This window comes from Narcine bancroftii, chromosome 5 (genome assembly GCF_036971445.1).
Source record: "Narcine bancroftii isolate sNarBan1 chromosome 5, sNarBan1.hap1, whole genome shotgun sequence".
Taxonomy (NCBI): domain Eukaryota; kingdom Metazoa; phylum Chordata; class Chondrichthyes; order Torpediniformes; family Narcinidae; genus Narcine; species Narcine bancroftii.
Genome location: NC_091473.1, coordinates 175,053,504 through 175,079,375, shown reverse-complemented (window position 1 = coordinate 175,079,375; position 25,872 = coordinate 175,053,504). Strand labels below are relative to the sequence as shown.

General features: G+C 43.2%; 1 protein-coding gene across 1 annotated transcript in view; it reads left to right on the top strand.

The window, feature by feature from the left end:
* The window catches only part of syn2b (synapsin IIb), a gene marked incomplete at its 5' end in the record, with an annotated part of 191,081 nt that overhangs the window by 69,640 nt on the left and 95,569 nt on the right, over nt 1–25,872 (top strand). The window contains one exon of the mRNA XM_069942405.1: nt 3,035–3,126. Coding sequence (XP_069798506.1) covers nt 3,035–3,126 — 92 coding nt within the window. The remainder of the gene's footprint in view (nt 1–3,034; nt 3,127–25,872) is intronic.

Here is a 25,872-nt window from a genome sequence, read left to right as displayed (position 1 = left end):
TCACAAGAGAGTGGGGCAGTGGGATTAGTATGGGAACTAATACAACACTGTCGGGAGAGAGTGGGGCAGTGGGATCAGTGTGGGGCCTGACACAGCACTGTCGAGAGAGAGTGGGGCAGTGGGATCAGTGTGGGGACTGATACAGCACTGTCGAGAGAGAGTGGGGCAGTGGGATCAGTGTGGGGCCTGACACAGCACTGTCGAGAGAGAGTGGGGCAGTGGGATCAGTGTGGGGACTAATACAGCACTGTCGAGAGAGAATGGGGCAGTGGGATCAGTGTGGGGCCTGACACAGCACTGTCGAGAGAGAGTGGGGCAGTGGGATCAGTGTGGGGCCTGACACAGCACTGTCGAGAGAGAGTGGGGCAGTGGGATCAGTGTGGGGACTGATACAATGCTGTCGAGAGACTGTAGGGAAGTGACATCAGTGTGGGGACTGATACAGCACTGTCGGGAGAGATTGGGGCTGGTGGACCAAAGTTGGGAATGATAAAGGGCTGTGGGAAAGAGCAGGTCAGGGGGATGAGTGTGGGGACTAACACATGTGCTGTCAGTGCTATACAAGGAATATGTGTATTTTTTTTCAACTTATCATTTTTTGATTGATAATGGGTTTGTTAGAATGCAACCCCATTGTACATTGAGGAACAGCGGCCTACAGGCAAAAACTACTTGAGCATTTCAGTTTATGTAGTTATGAGGTCACCCAATGTGTGTCCTAAAATTATGGAGTCATTTCAAAATGTGTTTAATGATTAACAGTTAAAATCCAAAAGTTCTTGTTCATTGGTGAAGGGTTAGTGATTGGGATTAGGGTTAATCTGTGTCAGTAATTCATTAAAACATTGTGAATAGGTGCAGAGAAAATTGTGAATGGAATGCTGAACTACAAGCAGCTAGAAGTTAGGTCAGAACTTTTCTAATCCATGGTAAGATAAGTCAGGAATAAAAAACTAAAGTCTGCAGGCCCTGTGATTTATAGTAAAAACACAATGCTGGAGAAACTCAGCGGGTCAAACAGTGTCCTTTATAGGGCAAAGATAAAGTTCGGGCTTGAGCCCTTAATCAAGGGGTGAGCAAAATAAGGGCAGTTGCCTGAACAAAATGGTGGCAAGAGGGGGAGGAGCGGATAAGGGAGGGAGAGCGCACCAACCAACTGGGGAGGGGGCTCGGCTCTGTGAATGGAGAGGGGGTGGAGAGCTGTAGGAAAAAAGACAGGGGGATTGGGAAAGAGAAAGAGAATGGGCAATGGACTAGCAGAAACCAGTGCGCTAATGTCATCTGGTTGGAGAGGAGGTGTTGCTCCTCCAAACTACGGGCGGCTTTGGCTTGGTCATGTTAAATGTGTCAGACTGCAAACAACCTGAGCATGATATCTTGTGATTAGAGTACAGCTTTACCTCAATTCCAGTATTTGCCATGATAAATAACTGTGAATTAGGTTGTTTAAATTGGAATTAAAAGGTTAATTTGATTTAATAATCATAGGATAAGAGGACAGATATCAATACTATAGTCGAAACCATATATCAAAGGTCACGAGAAGGTGCAGTTCTATTTTAAAATCTGAAACTGATTTTTTTGTTAACTTGTGTTTTAAAGGAAACAGATAGAATGGGTATAAAATTAAATATTAGATCATCCATAACCTTCCTGAATTGTGGAATGGGCAGGAGTAGCTAAATTACTTCAGGCTGTTGCTCTGTTCCAAAGGGTCTTTAAAACAATGTGGGGAATATATCTTGAGATGATTGATTTTGGATGGATACTAATGAAAGTCAGCTCTCTCCAACCCTTCAAATGAGATCATGTATATAAAAAAAAATTGTTGATAATTGCTGTTAAATCGGTAAAACCCCCATTATCCGGAATTCAAACAACTGGTCGTCTCAAGCAACCAGCAAAAAAAATCTCCGAAAATAAATAGGAAAATGTATGAAAGTTTCAATGTGGCGCCACCCAGTGGCTAGTTCACCAATCACGCAACATGCAATCTCAAGCAACCGGCAAATTCACTTATCCTGCATCTACTAATCACCCCCCCCCACCCCCCCACCATAAGTGCCGAATGCCGGTGGTTTACTGTATTTAATCTGATGCAAAGATGGATGAAAACACAAACCCCCTCTTGCTAGATGAACAACTCCCCTTAATCTAAGAGCTGTTGAAAGAATAATGACTTGTAAAACAATCTCTTGTGGTCTCATTAAAGTGAATGGTAGCTGACTTTGGAGACAGAGTTGGAAGAATGCTTTATTTGTTTTGATGATTGTTGCTTAACATTCTGTTCCCTACAGATTGTAAGGCAAAGCAAGAAGTGTTATTCACTAAAAATGTTACTGAAATCTGGACAATTGCAGCCACACTTAATAAAATCAAAGCTGGATATCAGAGTCAAAAATCTGTTTGTATGGGGATGAAGGTTTTATTATCTTGTATGTAACTTACCAATTTGTTTGAAAATACAACATAGTAAACAAATCGCGAAGAAATCATTTCACTTTAAGACGTCAAACTGATTGAAACTGTGATGTTTTAGTTTCATAAAAATGAATTCCGATGGCACTAAGCAAGAATTATTCAATATGGCTTTAATAGATCAATATCCAGCCCGTGTAACAAATTTAAATGGTCCTTTAGATAAGTGCAGTAGGTGTGGCGATTAGCTCAACGCTGTTACAGTGCCAGCGATCTGGACCTGGGTTTGAATCCCACGCTGCCTTTAAGGAGTTCATATGTTCTCCCTGTGTCTGCGCCGGTTTTCCCCAGGGACTCCGGTTTCCTCCACTATTTAAAACAGACTGAGAGTGTAGGTCAATCAGGTGTAATTGGGTGGCATAGGCTTATAGACCAAAAAGTCCTGTTAGTGTGTCGAAATTTGAGGGAAAAAAAACAATCACTTTCAATGGTTATTTGAGATTCTGCTTAATTTTTCTGTCTCACCTGTAGATGTTCAAAGATCTTCTTGTAATTAAAGACTTGTAGAATCAATTGTGACTGTGTTCTGAACAACTATTTGATTTTTCTTTTACAGGCCACATTTGCTGAGATTAATCTGATTGCGCAAGCTGATGGGACCTGTATGGTTGACATGCAAGTCTTCCGAAATGGCACAAAAGTGGTCAGGTGAGACACGGGCAGTGCAAGTAAACCACCCAAGGAACAATGTGGTATATCTGCTTTTCATTAATGTCCCCTTAGAAAATTAAGCATTGCATTGATTGACTGGATTTTCAAGCAACACTTCGTCACCTTTCTAATGAGGTATGGTGTAAGGCAGAAATGAAGAAAAATTAGCTGTGGATATTAACAACATCATTTAAACAGGGCTGTGTCAATAATAGGTAATAGTTTAATTAAAGCACATATGTTTATACAGTACAATAAGAATACCATGGCTATCAGATATTTATAAATGTTATTTTCTGTTTGAAATGTCTGCCCATGTTAAAAAAAAATACTGCTTTTATGAGTAATTTCTGTGCTATTTTGTTTTTGAGTAATTCTGTTGCATTTCATACAGAAATTTTGAGTGCATTATTGAATGTTTCTGGCATTCTCTTCCAGTGATAGAATGCCTGATAGCATCAGGGATAGAAACAATGTAGCCTGTCTAATGTAGCCAGCTGAATGTAAATAGAACCTCACTGCAAGGTATGTTAGTTCATTTATTCTTCCAGTGAATTTGGAAGATTTTGTGGAGGCAGTGTTGATGGTATTTTTCAATTGCCTTAAGATGCCTATGGTAGGTTGTCCACGTGTTATGTGTGTAAATAAGAACTACATTTCCTAGCATCCAATGTGCGGGGTTGGGCGGAAACCTGAAGCGACATATGACGGGGGTTGTTGCTGGAAATCGGTTAACCCAGCTCAAGGAAAATAAAGTCGGTTAATTGTTAAACCCACGTAAAGTAGTTCTTCTTGAAAGAACAAGCATAACATGGTGTCAGAAGTGTCTGAGTGAGTAAGAAAAGACAAAAGTTCATAAACATGGATAAGTTAAGTCCTCCCACAGATTATAGTCAATCTAGCTGATAATTGGAAATGCTTCAAACTGTGATTCCCATTTATTTAGAAGCAGGTGGAGTGGATAAGGAGCTGCACAGGATAGACACAACACTGCATGCGATGAAAACAGATGAACAGAGCACCAGGAGTTTCCCAAAGCTACGTCAAAGCAAAATGGTAAGCTCAGACAGCAAATGCAGCAGGTGCGGAGGTAGACATGTTCCAAAGATGTGTCCTGCCTATGGAAAGTCCTACTATAAATGTGGGAAGAAGAATCATTTTGCAAAGAGCTGCAAAGCAGGGGATGCCAAGAGAAAGGTATACACAGTGGACGAAGAAATGGAAGAATTCTTCATAGATTCACTACAGACTACTGCTGGAAAAATGGAATGGATTGTTCCGGTGACTGTGAATGAGACAGTAATCCCATTTAAGCTCAACACTGGGCCCAGGTGAATCTTATCTTTGGACGATTACAAGACCCTCACCATAAAGTGCAAGATTTATCTTGTAAAATTAAAAGTGACAGGCTGCATTGAAGACAATGTTCCAATAAAAGGGGACTGTTTGGTGACCTTCAAACATAAAGGGCGGCATCTAAAATTACAGCTACTGATTGTAGAAAGGAGAGTGCAGCCAATATTAGGTCTGAGTGCATATGAAGAGCTCGACCTGTCGAAAAGAGTTTTCACAGAGGCTTCACAAACTAAAGATAAGCAGACAACACAAGGTAAAGTTAGTTCTGCTGAGATAAGCAATTCCTCTGAAGTTATTTCTCAGCATATGGTGAGATATCATAATGTTGAGGAACTGCAACAGCAAAATCGACAGCTACTGGTGACTGTTCATGAACTTGCTGGTAAACAGAAACCTCTTCATGGATTTCTAAACTTCAGCCAAATCTGGCAGATGCAACTGGTACAAATAAGAACTACATTTCCCAGCATACAATGTGTGCAGTTGGGCAGAAACCAGAAGTGACATATGACGGGGAATGTTGCTTGAAGCAGCTCAAGGAAAATAAAGTTGGTCAAGTGTTAATCCCATGTAAAGTCGTTCTTCTTGAAAGAACAAGCATAACAGTCGAGATCTCAGAATATATACAAGGGAACAGGGAACATTGCATCCCAGGAAACCATACGATTTGAGATCTTGATCTTTAAGGAGCTAAGAATCAACCAGAGGTTGTGTCAGCACCACCAAGGTCTCAGTGAGTGTCATGGACTTTGCTGAGAAGTGGCTGTGTACAGGGTCTCACTGTGGATCTGAAGGCCAGGGCAATGCAGTAAGGGTCCTTTCCTGTGCTTTAGTGATCAAGGCAAAGACATCTGTATTACCCAAGCCATGACAGATAATGATAATTGCTGGTCAATCAGCAACCAATCCTCTCTTTCCTCTCCAACAATTTAGTCCCAAACATCAGAATTATTGCTGCAAGAAGATCGATGTTGAGCTCTCAAGGACTCTGCAAAGGTGGCTCTTCTCAACTAGCACCTCACAAACTACAAATTCCCAACCTACAGGAGCTGTAAGTAATCAGAGCTGCCTGAAGTCCACTATAATTGGAAGCTACGAAGAGGCTCATGGCTTCTCAAACAAGAATAATTAGGGCAAATGAATAAAATTGACAATGACGAGATTGAGGAGCGAATAAAGCTAATATTGTGTGTGAGTCAAAGACGCTTCTGGTTTGGAAGCTCTACTATTTTTCAAAGGAAAAGAAGCATCCCTATTGACAACATAAGGTAGAAGACCAACAGAACACTGTGGCTTAAAGTAGAGGTGGTGGATAGAGAAGAATGCAAGTGGCCCAGCCATGACATGACCATTCAGTCCACCTATGGTCCAAACATCCAAAGCCCCAGCTGACTGAGAACTAAGAATGGGGATGAATTCATTAGCATCAGAGAGGCAAGGAAAGGAGACTGTGAAGATCTCCTTAGTCATCACACTCCCCTTGACTCCATCTGATAACAACCTACTCAGTTCCGTCTTGTCATCACCCTTGTCCAAATAGAAGTTGAATTTGCAACACCCCAAATTTAAAAAAAAACACATTTGTATCCCTGCTGGGGATGAAGATCTTCAGCCACAAATCCACAATCTGATTGTCCACACCTGGAAAAAGGAAGAGGAGAGTTCAAAGAAGCCATAATTGCGATCTTCTTCTAGAAAAGATTTGTGTTGGCCACGGACGCTTCCCAACAGTCGAGAGACCTCATACACCTGCTCGCAGTGTCCAAAGAGAAGTCCCCCAAATTGCAGCGTAGATTCTGGCCTCCTAGTGGAACAGCAGAGGTGATCGTTAATGCACCACAACTCCAAGGGAAATGCTAGGAGAAGCACCACGAACAAACAAGACCATTTTAATTTCACTCAAGCCTTTGACTCCATTATTCAAGATGAACTGTGGAACAACTTCCACAAATTCAGCGACTCGTGGATTTTCAATGTTCTTTTTTTATTGTTGGCTGTCTGGCAGCAGGCTAGTCTTAATAACAGCCAGCAGGTCTACAACAGAGTTAGTCCCAAGGAAGACCACTCCTATTACTAACGAGAAAAAGCAAGGGAATCACAGCTGGTTGGCGGGCGGCCACAGGGAAGGGGATCCTTCTCCTTACATTGAACCAGTGTGGCGGAGTTGCTGAGGCAGGCTGCAGCGGCTACTCTTCTGAGAATCATGTTTTGCAGAATGTGAAGCTGATTCTGTTCCACATTAGTGGTTACAAAACCAAGCGTATGATAAATTCCAGGTGCCCACATACTGAGGAAGGCAAACACTGCACAATCTCCAGGCACACTAGGAAAAGCCTGAAATGTTACTTAATTATGAGCTCAAAGGCATCCTTATTGCTGATGAACCTCCTGTTCTTTATGACCTAGAGACAAGCAGAAAATTAAGTTCCTGTTTTTTAAAAAAAAATGTCCCAAGTGGGAAATGCCAAGCAACAAATCATCAGGCAATTTTCATTGATATAGCTGGGGTTGGAGGACGGAGTAGGATGGAGAGAGGAGAAAGAGCACTGAGCAATGCAAGTTACAGAACAAGTTTCCCCATGTCTATCACATCATCCACTACCCTCATCCATTTCTGGCGTATTCAGCCTTTTCTTTTGTAATGGATATTAACTTTGATCAAGGTTTGCTGTTGCAGAGCAGAAATATTGCCTCAGAAGTTGACAACTCCAGGGTTCATCTTGCAAGTAAATACATCAGAATTAAGATATTCATGAAAAAAATGTTGCTGTGAGCCAGAATCTGAGATATAGCCTGGAGGAAAACCATGTCTGCTGCAGCGCCTCGGTAGAACTACCCAGAGTCATAGAATCATGCACATGGAACAGGCCCTTCAGCCCAACACTCCATGCTGACCAAGGTGGCATTCTGGGCTTGTCTATTGCCTGCATTTGATCCATGTCCTTCCAAACCCTTCCTTTACATGTATTTGCCCATATATATTTGGGACATTGTAATTGTAGGAACTTCCTCTGGCAGTTCATTCTAGAAATGAACAACCCATGGAATCGTGTTAAGTTTCTTCTCAGGAGAGACTGGGCACAGATTACTGTGTTGAACACCTTGGCATAAACCTCCCAACGGCCACCTATTCCAATTCCCCATGCCATTTCCTTGTTGGCATGTCTGTCCATGGTCTCATGCACTGCCAGACTGAGACTACCCACAAGTGAGATGAACAACACCTCATCTTCTGCCTGGCCACCCTTCATCAAGATGGCATTAACATCGACTTCTCCTGGCTTTCATTAAACAACTCCCCCCTCCTCCTCTTCACGCATCACCTTTCCTCCAGCTTTGACTCTGTCTCTCCCACTCTCTCCCTTTCCTTTTCCCTCTGGTTCATTTCACAGAGCCAAAATCAATTCTAACCTCTGTTCTTTTCATATCCAATGAATACCTTCTGTTGTCCTGGATTCCTCTCCCAGACAACTTTGTTTTTATTCTGATGCTTTCCAGTTCATTGTTTATTCTTTGAAGAAGGGCTCAGGCCCAAAATGTCGGTAATATATCTTTACTTCCTATGAACGCCAAGCTCCTCCATCATTTCTGTGTGTTTTACGACAATCACAGCATTTGCAGACTTTCGTATTTCACTAAGATATATATGACTTGGACGAAAAAGTAGGTGGGTAGGTAAGCAAGCGTGCAATTACATTGAGATCGATGGAGCTGTGGCCAGGTAGAGGGATATCAAAGAATATAGCAGGATAGAGAACAGTTGCAGATCTGGGAAATGAAATGGCAGATGGAGTTGCACTTTTATTATACAAATTATACAAAAGCATTGATTTGTGATGGGGTGTGGGTTCAGCTCCATGGATCTTGAAGGTAGTGTTACGAGCCCAGAGGACCCCAAAACCCAGCAGCAATAGATATTCACCAAGACAAATAGTTACTTAAACAAAAGTTGATTTTAATTACCTTTAAACATGAAAACAGAATCACACTTTAACTTATCTCTATTGATTTACAACCTAACTTAACCCCCTTCTAATTCTAAGTGCACGTGTATGTAATGTGTGTGTAAGTTCAGAAAAGTTCTTTGATTCACAGTCCGATCTCACTTCTCATTCCTCCAAGTTCACTGGTTGCAGGCATTTCTTACACTGTGCACAGAATTTAACATTTATAATGTTCACCGGGCTTTGGTTACCACTCAGGAAGGTTCTTGTCGGTTTTCAGAGAGAGATTTGTTGTTCCAGGTCACCCACAACTGATTTCTTTTGAATCAGCCACTTCACTGTCTTGCTTACGAAATTTGCCTCCTCAAGGTTCTCCAGATGATAACCTCTTTCTTTCACATCACCACAGAGTTCCTTTTTGTTTCTCTTCTTCCAAATGTAACATTAGATAGCCAGTCCTCTCCTCTTGCATGAACCACAAGGGCTTTGACTAGGCTGAACTAAGCACTCACAACCCATCTTCCAAATGGGGTTTTTGCCAGATTGTCCTGTTCTAGTCCCAGTTGCTGCTGTTGACTGTAAAACTGCAGAACTGATCTCTCTCTCTCTTTCCCCCCCCCCCACCCTCTTTCAGAGAGAAAAAGCCTGTTTAACTCTCTCTGCTTGCAAAACCACATGACCCTCTTAGAACAGCAAGTTCCACTCCAGTCTGCGGCTTCGACGAGTTTTTCATCTGTTGCCTTTTCATAAACAACAATTCATTAGTGAAATCTCTTGGGCACTCTCCAAAGCTTTTGGAAAGGCTCTTGGCGCCGGCCTTTCTAGCATGAGCAGAGTTCCAGTATTTAAAATAAGATGTGTTTTAAAGTGTTTGTATGTGGCCTACACTAAACTTCCCCAATTTATCTTCCAAAAACCTATCTATATTCTGTCACAGTAGTCACACAAGTTGGTAGGATAGTGGCTCAGTATTACAATAACATCATTTACAAATTTGCTGACAATACCATGGTGGTGAGATGTATAAAGGAAAGAGATGAGTCAGAATGCAAGAGGGGTATTGAAAACTTGGTTGAATTGTGCACCAACAACAACCTTGCACTCAATGTCACCAAAACTAAAGAACTGATTGTTAACTTCAGGAAGGGAAAGCCAGAGGTGTACAATACAGTGATAATTGGGGGATCAAAGGTGGAGAGGGTGAGCACATTTAGATTTTTTGGAGTCACTATCTTGGAGGATCTTTCCTGGACCCAACAGATCAATGGCATTGTGAAGAAAGCACGTCAGCTTCTCTACTTTTTCAGGAGTTTACAGAGGTTTGGTACAACAGCAGAACCCTGGTAAATTTCTACAGATGTGTGATGGAAATTGTGCTGACCATCTGTATCATGGTCTGTTATGGGGACATCAATACTCCTGAGCACAAGGCCCTGCAAAAGGTAGTGGACACAGCCCAGGACATCACAGGTAAAACCCTTCCCACCATCAAGAACATCTACAGGGAACGCTGCTGTTGGAGAGCAGCAGCATTCATCAGGAATCCACACCGCCCAGCAGACATGCTCTGTTCTCGCTGCTGCCATTAGGAAAGAGGTTATAGGTGCCACAAGACTCACACCACCAGATTCAGGAACATCTGCTCCCCCTCCACCATCGGACTCCTCAACAACAAACTCAGTTAGACTCGTTTAAGGACCCTTATTGATTTTTTTTCTCTCCCTGTATTGCAGTCAGTTTACATTTGTTATCTGTTTACAGTTATTTATTTGTTTACATGTATAAACTGTGTTCATCTTTTTGCACTACCAATAAGTGGTCATTCTGCCTCGCCCACAGAAAAAGGATCTCAGGGTTGTATGTGGTGTCAAGTATGTACTCTGACAATAAATCTGAAGTCCGAGTATTGAATTTGATTCCACAGATTTTTTTCCAAGCAATACATTGCAGATCATAGCCACTCACTGTTTCATTTTTTTTCTTCATGTCCTTTTTGCCTATGACCACAAATTCTTGGCCTTCAGTAACCAATATCTCTGCAACAAGAATAGTTGCATTTATTTTTGTTATCAGCTTTTGAATGGCTTTTTCAAAGGTTAGTCAATTCTCATTCTATTGCAAATTTCTTGAGAAATATTGTAAATGTCATTTTGAATGATATCAACATAGTTTCCAGTAAAATAGTGTATTTAAGTATTAATGTTTAAATGTAAATCTTTGGTGATAAAGCATCTCTATCAAATGCAAAAGACTGGTTGAACAGAAGGCTTTAAATGTCTGGAGCAGTGAGAGCAGCATTATGGGGAAAAAGAATCAAGTGGAAGAAAAATGCACGGTTGGTGTAGCGGTTAGTGCATCGCCTTTACAGCGCTAGCAATCAGGGCCAGACTTGGGTTCGAGTCCCGTCCTGTCTGTAAGGAGTTTGTGCATTCTTCCCGTGCCTGCGTGGGTTTTCCCCAGGGGCTCCGGTTTCCTCCCACCATTCATTGAGTGTAAATTGGGCGGGATGAACTCATGGGTTGAAATGGCCTGTTACCGTGCTGTATGTCTAAATTAAAATTAAAAATCAAATAAAATTAATTTCACATTTATTTATACCCAATTGTAACAAAAAAATCTTTGATTTGATTTGATAAGACTTTGACCCCTCAATGATCTTTGAACTTTTATTCCTATTACGATGGTTATTGAATGTGAAGGCTTATGTGATGGAAAGTATGGTCTAGATAGACACTAAGACATAGGAGCAGAAACAGGCCATTCAGCCCATTGAATCTGCCTTGCTATTTAATCACGAGCTGATCCACTTTCCCACTCAGCCCCACTGCCCGTCCTTCGCCCCATAACTGTTGGTGCCCTGGCTAATCAAGAACCTATCAATCTCTGCCTTAGTGACCCGGCCTCCACAAATTCCACAGATTTGCCACCCTCTGGCTGAAGAAATTCCTCCTTATCTCTGTTTGATGCAGATGCCCTTCAATCCTGAAGTTGTGTCCTCTTGTCCTAGACTCTCCCACCACGGGGAAGCAATCTTTCCACTTCGACTCTGTCCACACCTTTCAACATTCAAAATGTTTTAATGAGATCCCCCTTCTTTCTCCTAAATTCTAATGAATACAGGCCAAGAGCTGTCAAATGCTCATCACATGATAACCCTTTCATTCCTGGAATCATCTTGTGAAGCTCCTCTGATCCCTCTCCAATATCAGCACATCCTTTCTTAAATGAGGAGCCCAAAACTGCCCACAATATTCCATGTGAGATCTCACCAGTGTCTTATAAAGCCTCAACATCATATCCCTGATCTTCTATTCTATTCCTCTTAACATGAATACCAGCATTGCATTTGCCTTCTTCACCACCGACTCAACATGTAGTTATCTTCAGGCTATCCTGCACAAGGATTCCCAGGTCCTTTTGCATCTGGATACAGATACATTCAATTTTCAGCCCATTGAAAAAAATAGTCTGCCTGTTTATTTTTTTCTACCCAAGTATATGACCGTACACTTTCCAACATTCCATTTCATTTGCTACATTTGCCCGTTCTCCTCATCTATCTCAGTCCTTCTGGAGCCTCCCTATTTCCTCATCATTCCCTCTCCTCCACCTACCTTCATATCATCTGCAAACAGCCACAAGGCAATTCATTCCAGCATCTAAATCATTAATATGCACTATAAAACCGTCACGGCCCCAACACCGACCCTGTGGATCACTGCTAGCGACTGGCAGCCAACTAGAATATGATCCTTGAATTCTACCTCTCTGCTTCCTGCCAATCAGTCAATGCTCTACCCAAGCCAGTCTGTTTCCTATTAGACCACGGGCTGTTTACCTTGTTAAGTAGCCTCATGTACGGCACCTTGTCAAAGGCCTTATGAAAATCCAAATACACAATATCTACTGTTTCTTCTTTATCCTGCCTGCTTACCATCTCTTCAAATAATTCAATAGGCTTGTCAAGCAAGATGTTCCCTTGAGATTTCCATGCTGGATTTGACCTATCTTGTTGTGTACTCTATAATCTCATCCTTGATAATCAACCCCAGCATCTTCCCAACCACTGGCGTCAGGCTAACTGGCCTATCATTTTCTTTCTGCTGCCTCACTCCCTTCTTGAATAGTGGGGTGATATATACAATTTCCCAGTCCTCCAGGACCACAGCAGAGTCTATTGATTCCTGAAAGATAATTTCCAATCCCTCCTCCATCTCCACCTCTACTTCCTTCAGAGCCTCAGGGTACAGCCCATCTGCTCAGGGAAATGTATTCACCCTTAGACCATGCAGCTTTCTGAGCACCTTCTCCCTTGAAATAGTAACTGCACTCACTTCCCGCCCCTGATGCCCTGGTACAGGTGTCTTCCACAGTGAAGACTGATGCAAAATACTCAATTAGCTCCTTTGCCATCTCCTTGACTCCCATTATTATTCTCCAGTGTTATTTTCTATTGATCCTGTACATAGTCTCACTTCTCTTTTACTCTTTTTATACATGAATAAGTTTATTTTTGTATCTTCTTTGATATTATTTGCTAACCTAATTTCATACTTCATCCCTTCCCTCCTTATGAGGTTTTTTTAGTTACCTTCTGTAAGTTTTTTAAAACTTTCCAAAACCTCCATCTTCCTACTAATTTCCCCTTCCCCTTTTTTGTTTCTACGTTGGCATTGACTTCCCTAGTTGTGGTCTGATAGAATTTTGTTGCTAATGTGTCTCCTCAGATGGAGGTAGAGACATTGAGGAAGGGAAAGTCTCAGTATGGGCATTGCAGCAAAACTGAAAAAGCATTTGAATGTTGTATGACAGCAATAAGCAGCCATTAGTCTCCAAAAGTATTCCCTCTTTGATGTAAAACTTTTTGAAGTATTGTATAAATCGATGTCCATTTGAGAGTTTAAAACTGAATTGAAGATTCATCCCTGTCAAAGGATGGAATCTTTAGATTTGAGATTATAGCAACAATATTACTATTTTTCTCATTATTTAAGAGCAGAACTCACTTTGTATTCCTGCCATGTTACCCCCATGTAGCGTAGATAAAAGCTCACACTCGACTGGAGGGAGAACTAATGCTTTAATTAGCTTACAACACAGGTAGGGTTCATGAACAGGCTTCAGAGAGGTTCTGGATTTAGGCGGGAATCCTGGGTTATATCCGGGCCCCTGGGGGAGAAGTTGGGAGGTGAGTCCAGTCGTCAGTACAGGACACTATTAGTGAATCCCAGTTCACTACATTCACCCCTTCCTTCAGAATTAAGGATCTGTGGATCAGAAGCCAGTAATAGACACAGAAGAGAATTATTTACAATACTATTTAGAGATTCAGGTGGTCCGGGTGTCTGGAGTTCCTGATGGAGTGCCTTAGCACTGGGGGGTGGGGGGGGGGGTGCCTTGGCTCCTTGAGTCTCCTGGTCCACTTGAGATGGGATGGTCATGGGCTGGGGCTCCGGTTGGACGATAGAGGGGGGGTTCACTCTCCTCCTGAACCAGGTCCCCTGAGGCCCTGAGCAGGGATGGGGAGAAAAAGCTTGGTACTTCGTGGGGCACCTGAGGCAATGGATCCTCGGTTCCGACAGGCACCAGGTCCCTGATGGAGACGGTGTCCTCCCTGCTATCCGGGTACTCCACGTACGTGGGGTTGGCATGGAGCAGTTTCACCCTTTCCACCAGGAGGTGGGTCTTACTTCTCCTCACATGTTTCTTGAGAAGGACCGGACCAAGACCGTGAGCCAGGCTGGGAGTTTAGTCCCTGAGGCCGACCTTCTGTCGAATGTGAATGAGCTCATGAGGAGTTTAGCATTGGTCGCAGTGCAGAGCAGTGACCGAATTGAGTGGAGCACGATGGGGAGGACATCCTGCCAGTGCAAGTCTTAGGCCTTCATAAAAGACAAGGTGAATGTGTCTGGGCATGGGATGGTGAACAGGACACTCATCGATGACCGAGAGAAAGTAGATGTTCCCGTTCGTGGAGGGGAGAGGTCCCTTAAAATCAATGCTGAGCTGTTCGAAGGGCCTGGATGATTTAATCAGGTGCACTTTCGTGGGGCGAAAAAAGTGCGGCTTGCACTCAACACAGACCTGGCAAGACCTGGTAATTTCCCTGACATCTTCTATTGAGTTCAGCAAATTGCAGGACTTGGCAAAATGAGCCATGCGTGTGATCTCTGAGTGGCAGAGCTCATTGTATATGGTCCGCAGAGGCACAGCATCTCCTGGACGGCATCTGGAGGGTCGTTAAGGGCCCCTGGCCGGTAGGTGATGTCAAAACTGTAGATGGAGAGTTCGATCCTCCACCTAGCACTTTTGTCATTCTTGATTTTGCCTCTTTTGGTGTTACTGAACATGAATGCGACCGAGCGCTGGTCCGTGAAGAGCATAAATCTTTCACCAGTCAAGTAGTGCCTCCAGTGCTTTACAGCTTCTACAATGGCCTGAGCCACAGACGGGTTACAGAGCTCGTGGCCTTGATGCGTCCGTGAGAAAAAGGCAATCGGTCTGCCTGCCTGATTGAGAGTAGCGGCCAGGGATACATCCAAAGCATCACTTTCCACTCGGAAAGGTACATTTTCGTCCACTGCATGCATGGCGGCTTTCGCAATGTCACTTCCGAGGTATTTAAAAGCTGTCTGGGCTTCGGATGAAAGAGGGAAAAGTGGTGGCCTTTTAGAGGGGATGAAGCTTATTGGCATATTGAGGGAGCCACTGGGCGTAATATGAGAAAAATCCCAGGCATCTCCTCAAAGCCTTTGTGTCCAGGGAAGGGAAGCTCTAACAGGGGGTGTATCCTATCAGGGTCGGGGTCAATAACACCATTCTCCACCACATAGCAAAGGATAGCCAGTCATGTAGTCCTGAATACACACTTGTCAGAATTGTAGATGAGATTCAGGGCTCTCGCTGCGTGGCGAAAATTCTGGAGATTGGCATCATGGTTTTCCATGGTGTGGCCACAGATGATGACGTTGTCAAGGTAGGTAAGGTAGCCTTCAACCCGTACTCGTTCACCATCCTGTCCATCTGCCGCTGGAAAATAGACACCCCATTGGTAATACCGAAAAGGACCCTCCGGAACTGATAGATTTGACCGTTAGCCTCAAATACTAGGTAGGGGTGATCTTCGGAATGCATTGGCAGTTGGTGATAGGCAGCTTTCAGGTGGATGGTCGAATAGACCCGATATTGCGCGATATCGTTCACCATGTCTGAAATGTGAAGGAGGGGGTATGTGTCCAGGAGTGTGTATCTGTTCATTGTTTGGCTATAGTCAATCACTAACCTGGACTTGTCTTCCCCCTTTACTACCACCACTTGAGCTCTCCATGGGCTGGTGCTGGATTCGATGATCCCCTCTTCCAGCAGGCGCTGGGTCTCTGTCTTTATAAACTCCCTGTCTGCCGCGCTGAACCTCCTGCTCTTGGTGGCAATGGACTTACAGTTGGCAGACAGGTTTTGAAACAGAGGCGGGAGGTCAATGTTCAGTGTGGAGATGCTGCAAGTGGGTCCTGGTTTTGAGGGCCCTCCGTTCTGAACGGTTACTGGGGGAAGGGGACCAGAAAACTCCAAGGTCATGCTTTTAAGGTGACACAGGAATCCAGACCCAACAATACTGGAGCACACAATTCATCTAAAATCTACATGCGATATTTACAAAATCCCCCCACCCCCCCTTCAAATGCCAGATGAACTATACACTGTTTCTGTACACGCGCCGAATGGGGCTGGGACGCTAGGAAGATTCGGTAATTAGATGGGTACATTTTTAAGTTATATTTTTGCACAGTCCATGAGTCTATGACACTTTCCGTGGAGCCTGTGTCAATCAGGGACTTGGTCGAATGTCCGTTTACCTTCACCACCACCATCAAGTTGCTGAGCTGGTGAGGTCTGTTCTGGTCGAGGACCAGCGATGCCAGGTTGCCAGAGATGTCGTGTTCTTCCCTCGAGTGGCCCCCTCCACCCTGAGTCGACTTGCGCAGGTAAGATAGTGCCAACCTCGTGGTGTGGCAAGATGGCCACCCTCCTTACTCCTCTGACGATAATGGTGCCAACCTCGTGGCATGGCAAGATGGCCACCCTCCTTCCTCCTCTGACGATAATGGTGTTGACCTCGTGGTGTGACAAGATGGCCACCCTCCTTACTCCTCTGACGATGATGGCACCGACCTCATAGCATGGCAAGATGGCCACCCTCCTTCCTCCTCTGACGATGATGGTACTGAATTCACAATTGGATAGCTAAAGATGGCCACCGAGCCTTTACACACCATTTCCGTAGGCGGCAGGTTGCGCAGCAGGCAATCTCAGGTGAGTCCGGGGCAGATGGCTTGGGGCAGGAATTGGATCCACGAGCAGCACAGGCCGTGGACTTCCTGAACCTCCCTTCACGTGGCAGACCCTTGCCCAATGTCCCTTCTTCCCATAGCTGGAGCACGCCGAGCCTTAGGCCGGGCAGCGGGCATGGGCGTGCTGTCCCTTGCTGCAGATAAAGCACTCCCAAGTTCGGGAAGTGGCAGTTGTTAGAGTGGGGGCCGCTGTAATGGGAGCAACTGGCCCTTGGAGGTGCTCACCCAAGAGTGCGAGTTCACTGGCTTCAAGGTCTTCGTTCTCGAGACTGGCCTGTGCCAGTGATTTGGCCAGCTTGACATGGCTAACGAGTTCCTTCCCAATTCGAGCAGTCGCTGCCTCACGTACATCAAGCGGACGCCTGTGACCAGGGTGTTCCGGATCTGTTCATCTTCCCGGTCGTGGCCCAAAGTGGCCTCATACCTGCACTTCTTAGTTCCCCAATTCGAGCAGTTGCTGCCTCACATACATCAAGCGGACGCCTGTGACCAGGGTGTCCCGGATCTGTTCATCTTCCCAGACGTGGCCCAAAGTGGCCTCATACCTGCACTTCTTAGTTCCCCAATTCGAGCAGTTGCTACCTCACGTACATCAAGCGGACCCCTGTGACCAGGGTGTCCCAGATCTGTTCATCTTCCTGGACGCGGCCCAAAGTGGCCTCATACCTGCACTTCTTAGCTAGAGTCCGCAGATCCAACAGGTAGTTGTCAATCAACTCTCTGGGCCGTTGGCGGTGTAGGGCGAGCCGATGTCTCGCTAGAACCTTGTTCGGGGCCTTCATGTAACAGGTCTTCAATGCCTCAATGGCAACCTTGTATATCGGGCAGTCTCTGACGACTGTGTACCTCTTTGTCCCTACCTTTGAGATGAGCGCCAACCTCTGGAGCTAATCTGTATGGAAGATGCCTCTGGTCACGTTCAGGTAGGCCTGGAAGCAGTCTAGCCAATATGTGAACTCCTCAGCCATGTCGGGGGACTGCGGGTCTGTCAACATCACACTGGGCTTGAGTAACGTCTCCATCCTTGTTGTAAGCTAATAAAATTGTAGCATAGATAAAAGCTCACACTCGACTGTAGGGAGAACTAATGCTTTTATTAGCTTACAACACAGGGAGGAGGGTTCATGAACAGGCTTCAGAGGGGTTCTGCGTTTAGGCGGGAAACCAGGGTTATATACAGGCCCCCAAGGGAGAAGCCAGGAGGCGGGACCAGTCTTTAGTACAGCACACTTCTAGTGAATCCCAGTTCACTACAGTCCTGCTTTTTTTCTAGAAATTGGGCATGAATTTTCCCAAGGAATATATACTAATAAAAATGCAAATGTAGATGGCAGCTCTCCCTAGAGGCTCGCTCAGGGTACATGTTAAACTGAAAGCACATCTGATGCTTATCTGAGTGAAAAATGACACGATAGTGCCTTGCAGCAGTGCAGTGGGAGCAAGATATGAGGGGTGAAATCATAAAGTAATTGTAATACAGACAGAGGAGGCATTTTGCTGAGATTGTCACAGAAAATGGTGAAAAACTAAAGAACAGCTGAAAAGGAAAACCATTGTAACATAAGCTTTATTTCTTATTGTGATCTATGCATAACATTCAGCGATCTCTAATAATTTCAATAATGTAACATCCTGGCTGATCCTTTGTGTGTGAGCCAGGAAATTGTAAACAGATTAGCTGGAGTACACTGGGCAGTGTAAATTTGGATCCTGGATCCTTGCTGCCCTTATGTTTACCCTGGCAGATCTGGAACAACATCAATTTCCTTTCAAGTTCCCCCCACATTCTATCACATCAGACTTGATGGGCCTGCTTCTGCTCCTAAATATCTCCAGACTGTCCTCAAGACTACAATTCTCCAGCCCTGACAAAATTTTTGAATGGTAAGTTCTTTCGGCACTCTCACAGAAAGCCATATCTAAGTATGACAGCAATATACCAGTGTATCCTGTGACAGGGCCAGAGGACCCCAAAACCCAGCAGCAATAGAAATTCACCAAGACAAATACTTAAACAATTAATCAAAAGTTACTGTTAATTATCCTTAAACATAAAAACAGGATTAGACTTTAACTTAGTACTATTAACTTAACCCCCTTCTAATTCAAAGCGCACATGTGTGTTATGAACTGTGTAAGTTCAGAAAAGTTCTTTGAGTTACAGTCCAATCTCACTTCTCACTCCTCCAAGTTCACCGGTATCAGGCATTTCTTATATTGTGCATAGAATTTAACATTCATGAATCTTCACCAGGCTTTAGTGCTTGAAAGGTAAATGGTTACTGCTTAGGAAGGTTCTTGTTGGGTTTTTTTTGTTGTTCGTTGGACACAAACAAACTGATTCCTTCCGATCGGCCACTTCAGTGTCTTGCCGAAGAAACTTGTCCCATCAGGGTTTTCCAGATGATAACCTCTTTCTTTCAGGTCATCACAGAGTTCCTTTCCTGTTTCTCTTATCTCAGGCGAAACATTATACAGCCAGCCATCTCCTCTTGTGTGTACCACAATACTTTTCAACAGGCTGACCTCAGAACTCACAACCCATCTTCAAAATGGGCTTTCAAACCAGCTTCCAAAAGCAACTGCAGAAAACTAGCAGTCACTCTTCCTCTCTTTCTCTCTCTCTCTCTCTCTCTCTCTCTCTCTCTCTGCTTGCACATGACCTTCTTAGAACAGCAAACTGCATTTAGACAGACTGCGGAACCAGGCCCAATCTTCTGAGTCCATTCATCTGTTGCTTTCAAAAACAATAATCCATTACTCCACAGCATGTCCAATTAACACCTACTTGTGAAGTCTAGATTTCCAATGCAAAATGAAAAGTATCATATTGTCATTTAACGGCCCATTACCATCGATCACGGTACCCCAAGAAGCGGTTTGTGGGTTATCAATTCTAAAGAGTAAACCTCCACACCTTTTGGCTAATCTAACCCTGGATTGTAGGCCAATAGTTACAAAGAGTAGGTGCTATAGCAAAGAGGACAGACTCTTTATTAAGGACGAGGTTGGACATTTATTGAAAGAAAAGATCATCGAACCCAGTAAAAGTCCTTGGTGCGCACAGGTGGTAGTGGTCAAAAATGGCGCAAAACCCAGAATGGTCGTGGACTACAGCCAAACTATAAACAGGTTCACGCAACTAGATGCTTTCCCACTGCCTCATAACTCAGACATGCTAAACCAGATTGCACAATACAAAATATACTCCACAATTGATCTGAAATCAACTTATCATCAGGTGCCCATTCACAAAGATGAAAGGCAGTTTACCGCTTTTGAGGAAGATGGCAAACTTTTCCAGTTTAAAAGAATTCCTTTTGGGGTTACCAACCGTCTTCCAAAGAGAGATGAATAAACTAGTCGATACTTGTAACCTACAAGCCACCATTTCTAATCTTTATGGTGGTTTCGGTGAGCACAGTCGCAGCGTGTTTACTCAAGCTCACAGCTGGTATATTATTCTCAATTATTCTGTTTGCAATCCAATTTTTTTCCCTTGCCCTTTGCTTTTGCTTTTGCCATTATTGCATTTTCTTAAAATTAGTCAATTTTAGAGGGGGGTGCATGTGATGATGTAATGGGGGGGGCGTATTATACTGACTGCTTCCTATTGGCTATGGCTGTAAAGATACTCCACCCTATTGGTATAACAGATGGAGAACCTTTTCCCACTGGCCAGTTTAGAGGTGGCTTTTCATCTGTTAATAAAAGCCCAGTATTGGAATGATACTTGATTGGTCCTTGTCTATGGCATATCATTCATGTATCTACCTTTTTTACCACATACCTGATGACGAGCTCAGGCCCGAAGTGTTGATTGGGTTTTACTTCCTCTAGATGCTGCTGAGTTTTCTCGGCAATTTTGTGCATTATATTTATGTCAATGTGCATTGCTCTTGGGTCAGGAACATTCATCCGTGGCAATATTAATTTGAATTAGGGTACGTTTATATCTCAATTTTCAAATCCATTAATGGTTCACGTTCTATATTGTTAATAGGCTGGAGCACTTTTATAAAACAGACTCTTTGGCCCACAATGTGGGGAAGACCCATATAAATCAACTCCACCGTCAATCTAACCCTTCCTTCCCTCGCAGTCCATCACCCACTATTTTTCTTTCATATATATTCTACCTGGGTAAGAAAGTTTGAAAATTGGCCTCAAAATGGACCAATCACAAATTCCAAAAAGAAATGATTGGGATTGAAGAGTTTTTTGTCCTTGTGAAAATGGTGGAGAGCGTCAGAGAAATCACCAATGTTGGTGGGTATAAGCAAGACTAGAGTGAAGAACGCTAGTATAATCTTTGAATGCAGGAAGAATTCCTGTGCAAACTACACATCTGCATTTTACTTATTAACTTACCACCTTGGGCAAGATCAAAGTTAGAAATTGGCATTCATCAGGAATGGGCGGCATGGTTCGTGTAGCGGTTAGCGTGACACCATTACGGCACCAGCGATCCGGGTTCCAATCTGGCACTCTCTGTGAGGAGTTGTGCATTCTCCCCGTGTCTGTGTGGGTTTCCTCCAGTTGCCTCACACCCTTCAAAAGGTATGGGGGTTGAAGGCGAATTGGATGTATTTGGGCGGCAAGGGCTCGTGGGATGGAAGGACCTGATACCGTGCTATATGTCTAAAATATCTGCCTGTCAATAATATCTATATCAATTGTATATTTGCACTCATGGTTTGGTCTTTTGATATTCAAGGCATTAAGCATATTCTTATTTCTGGCTACTCAGCTGAGAGCATAAAAACAAACCAATGATGCTTTCTACGTCGGAGGTAGGGAAAGACGTCCACATACTGTATGTTGCCTTCCAACAGTTGCTGCATGCTGCATTCACTCGAGAGTTACCTGAGACTGCCAAGACTCCTGCTTGCACTGGAGATCGACGAATTGGAAGTAGTTATAAATGTTGAGCAGGTGAACTCAGCAAATGGCTCCGAGAACAAGGCGGCATTGATTTTAGAAACTAAGTTGTATTGTTTTCTAGAACTGTCAGTTTACAAAAGTGAAGTACAAGAGATGCTGGAAATCTGATATAAAATTGGAAAGCACCAGCAATGACCAGTGAATACAGGTAGCATCTATATAGAGTAAAACAGGGATAATGATGGTAACTTGCATGAGCTCTGATGAAGAGTGATCAGTTTGAAATATTGAGCTGAAGCTTCTTGTTTTTCCTTATGACATAGGAAGAGGCCATTCAGCCCATTAAATCAATGCCAGGCCCAGGGAAAATCCATCCGTGTTGTTCCCCAACTCGTTTCCTGCCCCCTATTTTCTGTTTGATGCTCTCCTGATTCTCCTGCCTCCTGCACTGACACCGGAGGTAATTTTGACAATTAGTGTAATGGTCAGCGTGTTTTTGAGAAGTGGGAAGAATCTAGGGCATCCGCTGGAAACCACACCATCACAGGGAGAACGTGCAAACTCCACACAGACAGCCCCCAAGATCAGGATTGAGCCCAGATCACAGAGGCTTGCTGTAGCCACACTAATGACGGGTCCACATACTGGGAACTGTTGGTAGTCCCCTGCTGAACTGCAGTCATCGGACCTGGGTAGGTATGAGGAAGAGAGGGACACGTCTGTGAATATTAAACTGCACATGGAGTCCAGCAGCAAGGCACAATTTTACTGGATTTCCCAAATGCAACTGTAGAAACTGGCCTCTGAACTTCCAATAGGTTATTTCTCAGGCAGGAACTGATTCATTTAAAGGAGTAGCAGGTAATTGAAACTCAGTTTTCAAAGTTTTTGAGTTATTTGATTTATTGTTAGGAATAATTTGAATTTTTAAAGTGTTTAGGTCATTTTATTCTTTGTTTTATTAACTTTTTAAAACATATTTAAATTATTTACAATAGTTTATGAATGAAGCGATATATTGGATTAGTGCAGACAAGTGAAACTTTGCAGCCAGAATGGATAGAATGGCCTGTCCTTTCATTAGGATCATTCATGGACTCTGTCACCTTTGACAGTCAGCAACCATAGAGACTTGGCCATGCAAGATGTCAAAGTTTAATCAGCCATTTAAGTGACTGGAATTTGTTGTGCCTAATGTCCCCACAGCACCCCAATCCTGTCCCTAACTCCACAATGTGATAAGATTTCATGTCACCACACAAAATCCAGTGAAGGCCTTTTCTCTGCGTCGGAAGTGGATGGGGATGGTAACCTGTTAGAGTTACTATTTTTACGCTTGTAATCCGATCTGCTTTTTATTCTGTCTGTTTCCATTCCATATCTATGATTCAAACTTTAACTATCCTGCCCTGATAAGATGAGATTAGGTAAGTAACCCCAAGTTGCTTTAATTTATTAATATGAAGTTTTAAATATTTGGACAAAAATTCATTTTAGTTTCCATCTCATGGGTGGATTTTATTTTGAATATTCCATTATATTTTCTAATAAACAGGGTGTATCTTGCAAGGGCATGGAATTTCCTCTGAGCCATTGCACTTCACATCAGCATTCGACAAGTTGACCTATGGGCAGCAATATTCCACTGGACAGCCTCTGTTCAGCAGCTGAGTAATGGGAATCATTAGTATGTTGCAGGACCTTTGTGCTGTGGTCTCTTGTGATCAATACTAGAGCCATTAAAGCAAGAAGCCACTGCAGTTTAAAACAAAAATATTTGACAACATTTTGTACCATGATGGAAATACTTCCCGTGCCATTGATAAAGGGGAAGGCAGTCTATATAGGTTACATATTAAAAATATAAATCAGCTGAACAGGTTAGGACTCTGGTCAAATAATCAATGGAATGGATGAATAATCCATCATATTTGCCAATTTATAAGGTAAATGCTGAGATCTTTGCTCTGAATTAATTTTTCAAGACTTTTCACTTCCTTGTTTTGGGGGATCATAACTGGGGGCAGATGTGAAGTCAAGCTTATAAGACACATATGAATCATCTACAGACTCTCAAGACTTCACCATGTTTTGTTTTAAATGTTCAGAGAAAGTTGATGCGCTTGACTGCATTCCTGCTACAGTAAGAACTGGCCATCAGGGATGCAGGTGTGCGATCACTGGCATTTACCAAACTCGTAAAGAGGAGATGTGTCCAGCACTGGGAAACTCCCTCATGCAGGTCCCCTTAGTAAAGTCCTCGCCCATGGGCCTCAAGAACACCCCCCCCCCCTTATTGCTACACCTACCTAACTTGATTACAACCATGGGCTCCAACCCAGATTGCAAACTTTGTCTGACCTCTACTGATCACCAGAAGCCTCCTGATAATTCCTCATACAACAGTCTCTCCATTGATGTCCCACCTGATCCCAGGGCTAAATTTCTGTGGAGATTTCTCCTTCCAGCCTATTTGCCTCATCATGGGTTCTTCATTGCTGCTTCAGTCATTTTAGTGTTTATTCCATTTGCTTGATAATTTATTTCCAGTATTTTTGAAGCTTTCAAGTAAATTTTATTTTCTACTTTGAACTGAAAAGTCTGCTAGTAATTCCTTAGTGCATTTTTAAGTGTTAACTGTGTCTTTTCTGAACTTGAATGCTTACCATCCTCTAAACCAACCTCATCATGACCATTGGAGCTATTGTTAAAGAAATGAAAGAAAGAGAAAAAACCAGTCCACTAATGTACCTCGCTCGTATTTCTTTCACCATGCTTCTCATTACCTTGCATTTATTTCCTTCAAGTGATTCTGGAAGTCATTCTATTTTTTTATTTTCTTGTACATCTCTGTCTATTTTCTTCAATTTCTCACTGGAAATGGTGTTCTTCGGTAACATCCACTAGATGCAATGACCGTTTTTTTCCCCCACTTATAAGACTCTTAAATGAACCCCACACCAGTAAATTTTCTGTTGACTTGGTCTGTATTTACTGATCTTTCTCTGACACTGCATGATTGCTGGGTTATGCAGGAGTTAATGAGCTGAACTGGTACTGTGCAAAAAAAGCTCTCTGCTCCTCAGTATGTGCGACAATAAACTTGAATTTACCTGAGTTTTGCACGGGTGCAGTTGCCACACCGCATGATTGCCAGAGGTATGCAGTCTTTGAACTATTCAGTCAGTGCTTTTTAAAGCCCACGCACCTGGGAAGTTTGCAAATGCTTATATCCATTTTTCACCTGAAAAGCAGGTGACTGGCCCTTAAAAATAAGAGAACACCTTGACCTGCTCCTATTTCCAAAAAGTCGATGTAGATCACCTGGCGATAAACACATCATTTTCTTTTGATGTGCTTATTCTTTGTTTAAAAGCCATATGAAAATCCTTTCTCTCCATATTTGTTTCAATTTTTCATGCCTGTTTTGAGTTGGGTGTTGCTGCAGCATTGTCTGTTTTAAAGGTTGTGCAATAAATGAGCTCATTCATGCTTACTGGTTGGTTCTGGCACACTGAGCTAATATTTCCAGTTCATTCTTCTCGTTTGGCCTTTCACTACAAATGAAACATTCTTTGAGAAAATATACTGATAACTGCCTTTGTCATGTTTAGTTTTACTTAGTACTTAACTTTGGAATGTCCTAACAGCGGATTACCTGCATTGTGTATAACTTTGGCTGTTCTTAATTACTGGGAACATTTCAACAATGTGTTTCTTAGTCCTGTAGAAAAGTGCAGTGCAGTGCACCAGTTTTAGACTAGCCCAACAAAAAGTATAATTTCCCTTCAATCACCCATACTCTCAAGCTTTCAGTGTATAATATGTTTTTTACATATAATTAACGTTTTTTTTCCCCGTTGTGAAGTGTCGCACTTACCTCCTGGAGGGGCCGTTTAAACAGGAATGACCAAAACTCCTAATATCCGGATATCACCATGAGATTAGACTAAATACCTGAGGTGTGGTATTTACGTAGGCTGGACGAGGGCCGCCACTGCTTCGACGGTGACGTATAACCTATGTGCGACGTAGAGCGTCACTGCAAATATGTATGTACTCATCGTCAACCTGCCAGGTCAAAGTTATAGTGTATTCTGTACAGTGCCATCTAGACCTTTCAATAAACCTTGCTGTATGACTATTGTTGGAGATGAGTGTCTGTTTCATGTAATGGGGATGAGCGAGCTTTCAGGACCCATGCTAACACC